Source organism: Mustela nivalis (assembly GCF_964662115.1).
Source record: "Mustela nivalis genome assembly, chromosome: 15".
NCBI lineage: Eukaryota > Metazoa > Chordata > Mammalia > Carnivora > Mustelidae > Mustela > Mustela nivalis.
This window is the reverse complement of record NC_139034.1, coordinates 80,789,274-80,804,574: the sequence shown is the minus strand read 5'-3', so window position 1 is coordinate 80,804,574 and position 15,301 is coordinate 80,789,274. Positions and strand designations below refer to the sequence as shown.

The following is a 15,301-nucleotide window of genomic DNA, read 5'->3' as shown; positions in this document are numbered from 1 at the left end:
TGGACCCTGAGGAAAAATGGGAAGCAGCAGGGGGCAGGACTTCATGTAGGTGTGAGAAACAGCCACTCTTACTGAATAAGAAATTCGGATATATCCCTTCTCATCTGAATCAGAAAGTCAGAGGGAATGCTGATTGACAGTGACTACTGATGAACAGAAATCCTTTTTTCTTTTTGTTAATGCAGAAAGCATCAGACGTTGTACGATAACAGAAACACCAGCAAAGACTAAATACAAGGAAATAGTCAATGACACATAAAACACTAAAGAAGTGTAACACGTGGGAAAATAAATGTCAAATTTTGCATCCATAGTTTAAAAAAACACACAATACAAAAATTGGGCAAATGCTTTTAATTGTATTATTTCCTCACAACAAATTCATTACAAGATGTTAGGTTGCACCAGATGATGGGAGAATACATGATTTTTAAATTAATTGGCTTTTCCCCTTTCTTCCTCTTGTACCTCTCCGCTTCCCCTTTCTCCTCCCAAACACAGATCTGGCAGTCACCAGCACTGGTGCGACTCTCCCGCCGTCATCATCACTAGAGCTGCTGCTGCTGCTGCCTTCTTGGTCCCTGGCAGGAGCAGGGGTCGCTGTGCTCTGCAGACCCGGGCGGCTAGCGGGTACCTCGGGGGCCGCTCTCTCCTGTGGCACGTTCACTGAAGACACACACTCACAGTCCTCCCCCGAAGAGGTCCCAGATGACGGCGAGAGGCAGGCCCCCCCCAAAAATCCGCCACATTTACTCTCTTGCTTAGAATCTGAAAGCCTCTTTCTTTTCAGGCTTGATGACTCTTTCCATTTATTTGCTATGCTTCTCTTCTGGGTTTTTCCTTTTGCCTTATCAGGGAACTCAAAATCGTTCTCCATGGCAACAGACACTGCTTCTATTTCGCTGGCTGCGGCTTCTCTCTCTTTTCTCAGCATACATGTCACAGCTCTGTTAAGTCTCTGGCTCCTAATACCCTTAGCATCTTGTCTCTCCTGTTGAGCTAATCTAAAGAAAGAATCAATTCGGAGCTGAGTCTAAAAAAAATGAAATGAAATAATAAAAAAAAAAAAAGTCAGGCCAGTCAGTCAACTTTCTGAAGCAAATCAAAGAGCACTCCACCTTGAGTCACTAGCTTTGGATAACTCTTTCAGAGAATGTTCATTCCCCATCTCTCAAAAGCCAGATCTCTCCCCCAGGATTTACTGAGAATAAATTTTATTTTCTAGACCAGACTTGAAACCCTGTGTCCACATCTCCAATAAGAACCCCCTTCCCAGGCACTCAGAGAGTCAGTCAGGTGTTTTTCAGTAGACAAATGTGCCATCTTCTTTTGGAGCAGCACAATTTCATGGGGTCTGTTTCTAAATTCCACTCTTCCCTTCTCTTAAAAACACGGTCATCACATGGTACATTGAGAAGGCAAACGCACTGCATGCTGGGACATGGTCATGCCCTTTGTTTAGCAAATCCACTTTAAGCAAGATGTTATTAAAATAATAGTTATATGTGAAGAAAGTTTTATGCCTAATGTTCATCACAGCATTATGTATGAAAACCTGAAAATCAAGGGTCCACGTAAGTGGACTGAACCCATAAGTGAAATCTCTTTGATGCAATGTAATCTGGTCATTTGAAATTATGAAAACCATGCAATATAAAGAAAAAAAAGTCTTAATGTTAATAAGTACGAGAGGGGAGTTAGATCAAATTGTATTTATGTATGATAACAAATATATGTGCAAAGGAGGGGGGAAATAAAAGAAAATAAAGCTAAATGTTAATATCTGTCTCAGAAAAAGTAAATAATGGATCATCTTAATTCACTTTTTTCACTTCCTAATTTTGGGGAAATAAATTTATATTAACTTCTTTAATGTAAAGGAAGAAACATATTACAAAAAAACTTATCTGAAATTCAGGAGTAATCAGTCACGAAGCCAATAAGCTTTCCTTGGCTATTTGTATACAATGGCTACATTATAGAAAGTCATCAAATAAGCAAAGGAGACTTGTTCAGAGAGGCCATCCACCTCAGTTTTATTTTTTTCTAAATTAACAAAACCTAACCATAATAGGTTTAAATATATCTAATTCTATATTTTTACCAAAAAAAAAAAAAAATAAAAATAAATAAATAAATATATCTAATTCATAGGATATGGTCTGCTTTCTACTAAGTGGTTTACCTGTACATACATTTTGGAGTTTGTTCCTGGGGTAGGAACATACTCCTAGATAAAGAAAGACACAATTACCTACACCCACCTCACAGGACAGAGCCATACAAAGGCCTCATCTCTCCTCAAAAATCTCTCCTCAGGGCACCTGGGTGGCTCAGTGGGTTAAATCTCTGCCTTCAGCTCAGGTCAAGATCCCAGGGTCCTGAGATCGAACCCTGCATCAGGCTCTCTGCTCAGCAGGGAGACTGCTTCCCTTCCTCTCTCTCTCTGCCTGCCTCTCTGGCTAATTGTGATCTCTGTCTGTCAAATAAATAAATAAAATCTTAAAAAAAAAATCTCTCCTGCCAATGTGCCATAGTGATGATGATTCATTTATAGAATGAAGGCACATTTGCACTTGAAGAGAATTTAATGATCAGGATTTGCTTTGGACTGGACACTTCCTGAAATTTTTTTAAAGGAAAATAGCTCTGAAAAACTAAAATAGTCAACCATAAACATCTCAGTATGCAATCCATTACTAGCCTGTTTTTTTTCAAAGTCAGAATAAACACTCACAGATCCCGAAGTTCAACCCTAAGAGTGAAATTGAGAAATGGAGACAAAGTGCCATTTCCCCTTCTTCTGTTTTCCTCTGTTCTCTTATCTAAAAGTGTAATAACTTTAAAATGTATGTTATATGCTCTAAAATAAAAGAGTAAAGGATCTTTCATAGCTGCCACTAGCAGTCCTTCTATGTTCACTCCTCACCCTGAACTTAGGAAAAGAGCTGATTACCTGCTGGGCGTTCAGTTGCTTTAATACTGGAAACAGAGACTCATCTGTCTTCGTCCTGTTCCACCCAAAATAACGCTGACAAAATATGCAGGCAGTTAAGGCTTCTACATGTTTTTAAAGATATTTAAACAAGTGATAAATAAAAAGGTGCAAAAAACTCACCCATAATTCCATTCCCTGTATCTCTAAAGATTTTCATATTTATAAAGAATAAAGTGGTAAGAGAACAGAATGACAAAACAAATTACTGCAACATAATCCTGTGGCAGTGTCTCCTGTTCAATGTCCTCTTAAGATGAGACATATTCAACTCTCATTTTAAGATATCATAGACTCGTTACTCTGAGAAAAGGTTAACCTTTTAGAATAAAAACAAGTTTCAGATATCATACATACTTCAAGAGAAAACTGTACTAGGACTAATACTATTGCAAACATTTAAGTATCTATCGAAATGATGATTTAAATATGCATGAAGGAAGATATAAACAATAGTAAAGAATAAAACTAATCATGTCTTCTATCCTTTCAGAATGAGTAATAATTAGTGGTTGTATCTATGCATGCTTATCAATACCTAGTTCAAATAAAGATCCTCTCCACTCTAAAGAGATTATTCATAATAGCTAAAACATGGAAGCAACCCAAGTATCTACCAACAGAGGAATGGATAAGCAAAATGGGGCATATCCACACGATTGAATATTATTCAGCCTTAAAAAGGAAGGACATTCTGACATGTGCTACAGCTTGGATGCGCCTTGAGGACACTGTGCTCAGCGAAATAAACCTGACACAAAAGGACCAATACAGAACGATTCTACTGGAATGAGGTACTCAAGTCTTCAAAACCCTGGAGACAGAAAGTAGACTTGTGGTTGCCAAGGACTGAGGGGAGGGGAGGGGGAGTTGTTGTCAATGGGTCTAGAGCTTCAGTTCTTTTCACATGAAAAGAATGTGGAGGGATGTAGTGACTGGTGATTGTTGCCCAACAATACGCAAATATTTAATGCCACTGAATGGTACACTTAAAAATGTTAAAATGACAAATTTTGTTATGCGTAATTTACCACAAAACAAAACAAAAACAAAAACCCTAAGGAGAGGAAAAAAGGAGCATCTTAAACAAAGTTATTAAGAAAAAACCGATCTAAGTGTTCCCTGATTCAAACAAAGCACATTATTTGGCTCAGTGCTCCTTTATGCTTTAAGGAGTAAAAGGATACTCTCTAATTTTGTCCAAATCCGGCTTCCCCCACAGAAATGCCCCCCTGGACTCATCCACCACAGGTTTGAGGTAAGCGTCTGCAACAGCTGGGTTAGGAAAGCCAGGTGTGAGCTGCAGCTTGCGCAATTTTTTTTTCACTTTGGTGTCATAGGGGTTAGGTCTTATCTTCTTATTTTTTTGAGCTTCGTGCCACCACTCTCTGTAAGGCAAAGGAGATGAGACTTCAGGACATTATGGCAGATGTGCTGCAGATAAACGGCCATTCTTGGAAGGTGTAAACTGAAGCCCCAGAACAAATCCCACGAGCCACAGAGTAACCACGGCAAACACTGACTTACTCCGCGCCTGGCTACGTGTCAGCTGTCATACACCCCGATCATCACCCGAGCTCAGTCCTACCACCGGCCTCACCCCACAGGGAAAGAAACCCACCCCAAGCACAAGTCACCATCTGCTCAAGATTTCACAGCTGGCACTGGCGTGCTCAGACCCTGAGAATCACTCTCACAGCCCACAACTTCTCTGCGGCTCTTTTCTCACCAGGAAAATGAGGTCAAATATCTGTATCATTACCTCAAATCAACTACAACAACAGACCCAAGAATATTTATAATATGTAAAAATACCAAGAACATCATGTCATATCTTAAAAATGCAGAACATGATTCTACAGAAAGTAAAATCTCAATTTTGGAGAAGACGCATATATGTAAAGAAAGAAAAACAGGCAAAGCAATTTAAAATAATAAAAGCAACGACAACTATTATTTTGCTGTGTTAGGCAATGTTCTAAGCAAGAATACAACTGTACATTTTCTTCCTTATATTTTATTACTTTTTCAGTTTTTCCATCGTGAGCAGAAATTACTATGGCAAATTAAAGACAGCCGCACATTCTGTGCTCCTCCCCCCATCCGGAAGTGGGGCCCACGTCCCCTCCCTTGAGCCGGGTGGGCTCTGGGATGGAGGAAGGGAAGCTGTGCCTGGTCTTCAGAGCCTGCGGCTTCCACATCCAGAACCTCGGAATATCTGCCTCGGAAGCAGCTGACATGCTGGGACGAAGCTCCAGCTGGTGAGGGGGTCCAGATGGAGGGGGCCCGAGGCCCCGCCCACAGCTCTGGCTGAGCTCGGGGCTGACGTCAGCGCCCCTGGCCAGACAGGTGGTCCCTCACCAGCGGATCCTCTAGCCCAGCTCAGCGGCCCCCGACAAACACGGAGCCTGACGAGACGTGCCCACGCAGCCTCGCCAAACTGCAGATTCACAGGCAAAACCAATGACTGCTGGAAGCCACTGAGGTTTAAAGTATCTTATAATGTGGCAAGAGATAACCAGAAAAATTAATACAATAGGAAGAATGAAGAGCATAAAGTTAAAAACAAAGAAAACCCTCACTAATCAATGCATTCATGAAACGTTAAAAAGAACAAAACTCTCTCTCTCGTTGCTCTGCTTCACATACTGGGGGGTATCGGACACAGACGGAGGCGCTGGGTCTCCCCTCGCCGATGCAGGAGCGCCACCTAGCATTGGAAAAGACTAACTGCAGTCGTCACGCAGCATCCAAAGGCCAAAAGGAACTCCGATCTACCTTCGGTCAGTTCTACAATACCGTCTCCAGGAGTGCACTAAGAGCACAGCTAGCATTCTCACCTACTCTCTTTTGAATCTCCATCTTCCTGACAAGCAAGCAGGCCTATCAGCGAGGACGACCAGCACAACATGCCCAGCGTTCATGGCACTAAGAGAGTCTCCGCCTCCACAAAGCAGGAGGGCCGGCCACTGCCATAAAGATGACAGACGGCATCTGCCCATCAGCTGAGCGGTGGGGGGCACGACAGGGAGTGGGAGCGACTGTGCTAGGACTGAAGGAGCTGTGCCCTGGCCAGGTCAGTGGGGTGACTGTGTTCTCTGTCCCAGTTCCTTCAGGGTTATCTGAGCAAGTGGGCCCAGTGTTTTCAGATCTCATTTCCCCCAGGAGAACCCAAAATGTTCTACGAAATCTCCCCTAATTTAAAGGTCGGTAGTCAATTCACAGTGAAGGCTCCACAGACGAGCCTGCGCACTGTGCAGGCCTGACCGAACACAGCTGGGCTGAATTCAGCAGGCAGGTCCAGCGCAGCTCCACCTAAAAGGCGGGTGACGAGCCAGAGTCTAGCTAGGGGAAAGGAAAAGCAGAAAAGAAAGCAAGGAAACAGCCTCCATGTCACTGCTCTTCCACCTCCTCCCGCTAACTGTGCGTCAGTCTTCGCGTTCCGGGCCCTGCGCGGCTCGGGCCGCTCGCTCTGCCGGCCGCCAGCTGGCTAAAATGTAAACCACTCGGCTAACAACAAATGAGCAACAACTGTTGAGAGCAAAGAAATATGGCATAAGTAGGCATTCACTCTACCAGAAATGCACATTTTCAACAAACCAGAAAATTTAGGATATCAAATTGAAAATCTAAATACCATTTATCCTAAAATAATAATCAGATAAGAACCCAAAGATACGTCTCTGAAGACACTCAAATCGTGTTTGTTCAGACTTAAAAAACAGAAATAACAATAGGCATATGACTAATTAATCATGATACATCAAAAGACTACTATGGAGTCATTCAAAACTGTTACTCATCTCTACACTGTCGGTAGTATGCCTTGTTCTATCACCACATGAGTTACTGGTAACATAAAAAGCATATGGCTTCATCCCATTCTTAAAAAAAGAAACAATACACACTTGCATGAGTAAAGACGTATACACATATATGTTTAATATAAGCGTATACTATGCATAGAAAAGTCTAAAATTATATAAACCAAAATGTTAACTGTAACCATCTTTTTAATTCATATTTCATAATTTTTCTATTATTATTTATACAATAAAGTTATCTGTAGTTTTTCAAGTTATTTAAATACCATGACCTATGAGCTACCCAATAACTTACTGCCACTGTATTATTTCATCAATAATATGAAAATTATGAGGAGAGAGATAAAGAAAACATAAAATAAATACATTGGTATGTGTGCTACAGCTGGAGAAGAGCAAACATTAAGACCACTTATGCATTTAAGTTTTAATTGTAGTAACTGATTCTTATACCAGAACATCTGAGAATTTTTCAGACACAACTGGAGATACAACTGGAAAGAACTTCAAAGAATCATTAAATCAGCTCCTACCAACTAGTATCTCATGACAAGCTGGTGGTTAAAAAGTGCCATCGCAACCTTGTGAGTAGCCTAAAAACCGCTGAACTGTGAAATATATGGTAGGTGACTTACATTCCAATTTTTTAAAATGCCATGGAGGACCAACCTTAAGACAGAACCCCTCCATAGACATCCTCGTGACTACCACTGTCCCAGAACCTTCCTAACTGAAGTGCACCCCAAGGGCAGCAGAATGGTGGGTTCGGGTGGGATGCACCAGCACTAAACACATCAGAGTACACGCAGCAACAAAGGGACAGCAGGGCACAAGGTAAAGTTCTTAACATTCTATTTCCATGCCCCTTCTGGCCCCTCTTTCAGCCCCTCAACACATAGAAGTACAGGGATGTGTTTGCTTCTCTAGCTCCCCCAAGCGTGAAGCTCCTTGAGAATGCAGCCTATGGCTTAGTCAACTTTCCTCCCCCAGCCTAGCAGGGCGTCTGACACACAGCAGTTACTCACTCGATCTCTGAATGAATGAAATGAGATTTCCATTTGCCTGTGAAATCCTACAGACAAGTCTATGTACCCTTGAACTAGGATAAGCCTAGTGCCTCAGATTGTCTCCGATTTCACTGAAGTCTAGAAAAGGGAAAACAAATTTGGTAACCCTATCAATTCTGGTGATTTGTGACAGTTCATGAGGCAAGTAATAGTTCTGTTTTAAACTGGGTATTTTTTTTAAAGATTTATTTATTTACTAGAAAGAGAGAGAGAGCAATAGAGTGTGCCTGCCTGTTCCAGGGAGAGGAGCAGAGGGAGAAGAGAATTCCAAGCAGACCCCCATGCTGAGCACTAAGCACGACGCCCAATGTGGACTTGATCCCACAACCCCATGACCATGACCTGAGCCAAAACCAAAAGTAAGACACTTAACTGACTGTGCCACCCAGGCACCCTAAATTGGGTATTTACATAAACACCTGAGTTAAAGAAATGAAGAAAGAACTTACGAGAATTTTAGCAGAGGTTCCAGGCCAGGTCCAGGGAATTCATTGAGAATTTCCATGGCTGTAACACAACCTACAGTTGGTATTCCTTCTGTATAATCACTTCCAAGCAAATAGGCCAAATTTATTAATTTGTTTCGGTCTAATCCTAGAAAAGTAAAAACATTTTATATTTTTTAAATTTTTATTAGAACACACCAAGCAAAATTCTGCCTCTGGGCCTTTACACTCTCCAGGCCCTTTGTCTGACATGCTCATCCCTAAGGATGTACAACACTCATTACCTCTTCTCCTTGGGCCCTAGCCCAAAACGACCTATTAGTGAAGACTCTCCTGACCACAGCTCCATATACAACGGCACACACCCATCCTGTGACTGCAGGTCACCCTCTCCTGTTTTCCAGCTTTTTTTTCTATATGGATTATGTTTATTATTTCCTTTTCCTACTAGACTTGTATTCTCCCATTTCCCCACTGCCAAGAACGAGAACTGGCATACAGGAATCACACAATATGTATTTGTTAGATGAATGGGAAAAAAAAGAATCACTGCCAGAAACACCACCACGGGGCCATGGAGCTCGTGACTCCAGCAGGACTGACTCCGCCTGCCTCTTCTCTCCACCACCTTTGGTTTACTCCAGAGATCTAGGATAACTGGTCAAAGTCTAAGCAGGTCAGGTAATTAATTCTGCAGGAAATCCCTACATATTTCTAGGGGTTTAATTTCTTAATTCTAATTTAAAAATCCTATTCCTCTCTAGAAACAAAAGATCACTTACATGAAAACGGTAGAGACCTACCATTTCCCAATTAATACATCAATGAGTTCCTTGGAAAGGAAAAAATTCATAATACATATTCTAAAGGTAAATCTCATAAAGTAATCATACTCTTAAGTCTTACCCAGTTGGTTGTGAAAGTCCACATACTGGTAATACTCTACAAACTTGTTTTTATTAAAAAAGTTTTTATAGACATGCCGTGCTCCAAACAGCCAAATATCACTATCATCAGTGATTGTTCCAGAAGTCTGATCGGTCAGATCCAGGATGGCGCACTGTGCCTCTGCTTCCATGGGAGCTTCAATGTAGGGAATGCCAAACAGGCGAAGAAGTTCCTGGAGAGTCAGAGACACGCTGTGACCCCCGTGAAATGCGGGAAATGGGCCTTGACCAGAAATGGGAGCAGTGTTGCACACATTTCACTGAAGACATGCCGTTGGGGAATCAGATTAAATAAAACCAGCAGTGGGAATTGCAAAAGGAGGCCTGGCCGGTACACCTACCTGGCTTTCCAGGAACATCTGCCCCGTCACAGTAGCAGCAATCCGTTCTTGCTGCTGTTTTTGTGCTTCCAGCGAATTCTGCTGTGTTAACAGGCTGCTTTCCAGAGTTTCCAGCTCCTCCTGCAAAATAAATTTCATCATTATATTAATGATCCAGTTGAACTCATTTGTTACAAAAAGCCTGCATTTAGTCTGACTCAATTACCAAATAAGCGTTCCTCCTTATGAAATTTCCCATTTGCATTTCTGAGCAAGTCTGTAATATCTTCAAAGTTCCCTCACAAAATCACCCATGTTTTAGTTTAAACAAATTGAATTTAAGAAAACAGTGAGGGACACCTGAGTGGCTCAGTCCATTAAGCATCATCTGCCTTCAGCTTAGGTCATGATCCCAGAGTCCTGGGGACTGGGCTCCCTGCTTAGCAGGGAGCCTGCTTCTCCCTCTGCCAGCTGCTCCCCCTGCGTACGCTTTCTCTTACTCACTCTCACTCAAATAAAATCTTTAAACACACACACACAAACACAAAGAGTGAGATACCACTTCCCACCCACTAGAGCGACTAGAATCAAAAGGATAGATACAAATAAGCGTTGATGAGAATGTGAAAAATCGGAACCCTTATATACTATTGGTGGAAATGGTGCAGCCACTTTGGAAAACAGTCTGACAGGGACTCAAAAGGTTAAACACAGCTACCTGTAACCCAGTAATTCTATTCCTAGGTGTATACCAAAGAGAAATGAAGATATATTCCATCCCACAAAAACTTGTACATAGATGTTAATAGCAACATTATTCATAATAGTCAGAAAGTATAAACAACCCAAATGTCCATCAAATGACGATGACTGAATCAAATATGGTACCTATCCATACAATGGAATACTATTTGGCAATAAAAAGAAATAAAGGACTAACACATGTTACAACATGGATGGAGTTGAAAACATTCTGCTAAGTGAAAGGAGCCAGAAAAAAAGGCCACAGGTTGTATTATCCCATTTATATGAAATGTCCAGAAAAGACAAATCCATAGAAACAGAAAGAAGATGAGTCGTCAAAGAGGTGGAGAGGAAGGTACAGGGAGTAACTGCTAATGGGTTCCGGGCTTCTTTTTCAGGTGATGGAAATGTTCTAAGATTGCAATAGTTGTAGGACTCTGTGAATTACACTAAAAGCTATCAATTGTAAAAAATAAAACATCAATTTCTATAGTCTTAAAAATATTAAATACTTGGGGATAAATCTGACAAAGGATGTATAAGATTTGTATAGTGAAAACTGCTAAATACTAAGAAAATTTTAAAAGATCTGAATAAATCAGGACATATCCTGTGTTCAAGGATCAGAAGATAGAGTGTTGCTAAGATTTAATTCTCCCCAAATCGATTTGTATCTTCAGTACAATCTCATCAAAACCTTGGGCATTTTTCATCCAAATTGAGAAACTAATTCTCAAATTCATATGGAAATGCAGAGGATTTATAACAGTGAAACAACTTTGAGAAAAACAAAGTTGGAAGATTCACACTCCTATTGTCTTGTTTCAAGAGTTAACGTAAAACCACAATATGTAATGTGTTTTTTTTTTTTTTAAGATTTTATTTATTTATTTGACAGAGAGAGATCAGGAGTAGGCAGAGAGTGAGAAGGAAGCAGGCTCCCTGCTGAGCAGAGAGCCCGATGCAGGACTTGATCCCAGGACCCTGAGATCATGACCTGAGCCGAAGGCAGCAGCTTAACCCACTGAGCCACCCAGGTGCCCCTGTAATGTGTTTTGAGTTGATTTTGGTGTATCATACACAACACCAAAGTTGCCTTTTTTCCTAGCACCGCTGTAAAGACTCTCCTTCCTCCATCCAACTGCCTTTCTAGCATTGTTGAAAACTTGGTTCTCCATATATGCATGGATCCATTTTTGTACTTTCTATTATGTTCTATTGATCTATTTGTCTATCTTTATGCCCAGAGCAAACTGTCTTGATCACTGTTGTTTGCTTCCGCTGCAGGACTCTTGTTTTGTTCTCGTGATCTATGTATCCATCCTTTAGTCAATATCATACTCTCCTAATTAGTTATATTTATAGTAAATCTCGATATCAGGTAGTATAAGTTCTCTAAATTTTTTCTTTTTCAAATTTGTTTTGACTACTCTAGCTTCCTTGCTTTTCCATGTAAATTTTAGAATCAGCTTGTTAATATCTATCATTGGTTTTTTTATTGGAATTCCATGAATCTATGGATCAGTATGGGGAGAACTGATATCTTAATAATATTGTATCTTCCCACCCAAAACCACATCTACTTAGGTCCTCCCTGATTTCTAGCATCAGTGTTTTGTAGTTTTGAAATACAAATCTTTCACATGTTGTAAACCCTACATATAAGTATTTTATGCTTTTAGGTGGTATTGTATGTGGCTCTTTCTGTGGATTGAATTGAGTTCCCCAAAAATTTCTATGTTAAAACCCTAACCCCAAATGTGATTGCATCTGGAGATGGTGTCTTTAGGAAGTAATTAAGGTTAAATGAGGTCATAAGGGTGGAGCCCTAATCTAATAGGACTATAGCCTTATGAAAGAAAGATACCTCCTTCCTTTCCATCCTACCCTCTCCCCCTCTCTCCCCATCTCCACCCCTCTCCCCAGCACCTGAGGACAGCAGGAGGGCAGCCATCTGCAAGCCAGAAAGCTCTCACCAGGAATCAAATTAGCCTGCACCTTGATCATAGACTTCCCAATCCCCATAATGATGAAAAAATAGCTAAGAAATAAAAAAGCGTGCAAAAAGCTAATACATGTTCAACCAGAAACTCCTTAAAGCTCAAAAGCTATTTAACTTGGCTCTTTTTTAGCAGTAGGTTAAGACTTGATCTCATATTATTACCAAATTAATATCTTGCCATTCATTGAGTGAACTGTCTGTATCTTTTTCAGCTTCTTCACATGGCTCAGCATCCAAAGTCTCTCTTCCAGCGCTGAGTCTTAGGAGGCCCTCAGAGTCACCAGTGGCTTCATCCTTCTTAGTTCCTATCAGTTCTTCTTCATCTTGTCTGGAGGGAGATTTAGAAGCTTCCTGTAATTCAGCTTGAAGTTCTTCATTACTAATTATACTCCGTACTTCGATGAAACTTCCTGTACCAAAATAACAAGGTCACTTTGTTTATAAGTGAAACATTAAAATTATCCCAAAACCACTGAGAGCATTCCAAAGTATCCTGAAAAATGTTTTACCCCCAAAAGATCTGAATTTACTAGAAAACATGTAAGGGTAAAACATTACTATTAAATAAATTTAATATAAATGCCTATAACTTCAAATTAAGACTTTTCCATTAAACTGGCACTACCTTTAAAGTTAGGAAACAAGCTTTCAAAGATTTGCATAAAAGCTTTATACAAATACAATAAATTAACTACTATTGTTTTGGAGTTCAAAAAGGAGAATTATCAGAGGATGTAAACAGTCACGTAGGTTGTTATATGTTCTCATGCTATTTCGCTATGAACATAGCAAAGAATAAAGCAGTGAATTAGTGTAAAGGATCCGAATAAGCACTCGGGAGAAATAGCTCTTCTTTTCCACCTTCCTTCCCTCCTCTCCTGTGTCTTGTCTTTTCTTTAAAAAAAAAAAAAAAAAAATTGATTCCCTTCTTTTGCTTCAGGTGGAGGAGCATGAATTTCAGGATGCAATCATGATGGACAGAGTGGGCTCGAGATCTGAGTGGGACTGGGGCCAAGGAGATAGCCAGGACCAAGGAGAACACCAATGGGATCAGGAGATGGTTACAAATTAAGAAAGAATAAGTAATAAGTCATTATATTAGGACAATGGTAGTAAGGTTTCTCAGTGTTAAGAAGGAAAATTGTAACAAAAGTGGAGGCTAAAAGGAAATCTGTGATGTTGGATTGGAATCAGTATCAGTACGAATTCAATAAATTTTTATATATGAATCATTTATACATAAATATATATTTGTAGAGAAGTAAATACAGGTGGGTGCGTGCACATGTTTGTGGGTATATACATAAATATACTTCCTGGCTCTGTCCCAGAGAGGGCCTGAAGCAATGACACCCCAGTACCAGTGAGCACACTCAGGGTCCAGATCTTGGTTTCTAAACATCATGCTCTATTCCAGGGAACTAAAGCTGGATCCAGGGATGGGGCAGGGCAGGGCAAGAATAAGATAAATCTGGAACATCTTGACCAGAAAGTAAAGAAATACTCAACATATAAGGGGGAATTGTCAAGTCCCAGAAGCCAGCCTGAAGAGGGGCCCCCACTGGCCAAAGCCAGGGCAATTCCAACCATAAAGTACAAAAGCACCATAAATCACTAAATAAAATATGAATTCTTAAATCCACATGATATAAAAAAGTAGTAAACAGGGAAGAGGGGAAGAACTTCCTTATAAGAGGATATAAACTGAAAAATATATAAGGAATAATGGAACTAGAAAACTGCCATTTGGCAACCATCATAGTGATCATTTATTTAGGTAAAAATCATCAATGAATGCTAAAATAAGTGGACAAAGGTTTGCTCAGGAACAACATATTTACACAGCCTTTCCATAAAATACTAATTACAAAGAGGAAAAGGTAACTTTAGAATGGAGAAACTCAGAAGACATCAGGAAAAAAGTTAGCTTGTGTATGTGTACAAGCAATTCTTGTTATTCACAGCAGTGTGTTCTATAAAGTCACTGTGAACAATGAATCCACATCCACATATACATCCTTGTTCATAGAATAAATGTATTCATAATCATAAATCCTACAAACAACCCATCCTGGTAAATTCTAACTTCTTTATCTTATAAAGGAACAAATGAGATTTAGGAGTGTTAAAGAGACTTGCCTGAGGCTGCCCCACCAACAGGTGCCAGAATTGGGATTCAAACCCCATCCAATTAACCTAAGCCAGAGTTTCTTGATCTAGACCACACTGCTCTCTCCCATATTCACCTTCTGGTCACCTCTGTGGGATAGCTAAAACACAAGGCAGACACCTTGCTCAGCCTTAGCTGGGAGCAGTACTGGCAATTCAAACTTCTAGCCACTTTACTCAGGTCCATGAATGACCACAAAGATCCTACTTCTGAGTATTGATTCTGGGGTTATAAATAAATTTCAATAAGTAGGCAATTTCACAAATAAGAATAATCTGAATAATGAGAATCTGAATAATTCTCTGAATTGACTATATAGAAGTCTGTATAGTGGGGTGCCTGGGTGGCTCAGGGGGTTAAAGCCTCTGCCTTCAGCTCAGGACATGATCCCAGAGTCCTGGGATCAAGCCCCACATCAGAATCCCTGCTCTGAGGGGAACCTGTTTCCTCCTCTCTCTCTCTCTCTCTCTCTGCCTGCCCCTCTGCCTACTTGTGATCTCTGTCTGCCAAATAAATAAATAAAATCTTTAACAAGAAAAAAAAAAGGTCTGTATAGATATAAATATACAGTAAACATGTACATGTATATAAATATGTATAAAGAGCTATGATAAAGAAAACGTGGTAAAATGCTAGCCATTGAGGTACTGGGTGAAGGAACCAGAATGTTCTGTAATATTCTTTCAACTTTATTAAATTTGTAATTATTTCAAAACAAAAAGTTAAAAAAACTGGAAGACTCATTTTTACCTTTTCCAACTGATACTTCCCCCTTTTAAAAAAAAC

At 40.2% G+C, this 15,301-nt stretch overlaps 1 protein-coding gene across 2 annotated transcripts in view; it reads right to left on the bottom strand.

The window, feature by feature from the left end:
- Nucleotides 1–341: 341 nt before the first annotated feature.
- Nucleotides 342–15,301, bottom strand: part of ERCC5 (ERCC excision repair 5, endonuclease) — a 29,144-nt gene continuing 14,184 nt past the window's right edge. Inside the window, exons 9-15 of one of the 2 annotated variants that reach the window (XM_082700291.1) lie at nucleotides 12,508–12,755; nucleotides 9,621–9,740; nucleotides 9,239–9,452; nucleotides 8,336–8,480; nucleotides 4,183–4,383; nucleotides 2,957–3,041; nucleotides 342–1,033 (exon numbers count right to left, since the gene is read on the bottom strand). In XM_082700291.1, coding sequence (XP_082556417.1) covers nucleotides 431–1,033; nucleotides 2,957–3,041; nucleotides 4,183–4,383; nucleotides 8,336–8,480; nucleotides 9,239–9,452; nucleotides 9,621–9,740; nucleotides 12,508–12,755 — 1,616 coding nt within the window. In that variant the 3' untranslated portion in view covers nucleotides 342–430. The remainder of the gene's footprint in view (nucleotides 1,034–2,956; nucleotides 3,042–4,182; nucleotides 4,384–8,335; nucleotides 8,481–9,238; nucleotides 9,453–9,620; nucleotides 9,741–12,507; nucleotides 12,756–15,301) is intronic. The other variant, XM_082700290.1, reaches the window with a different exon arrangement.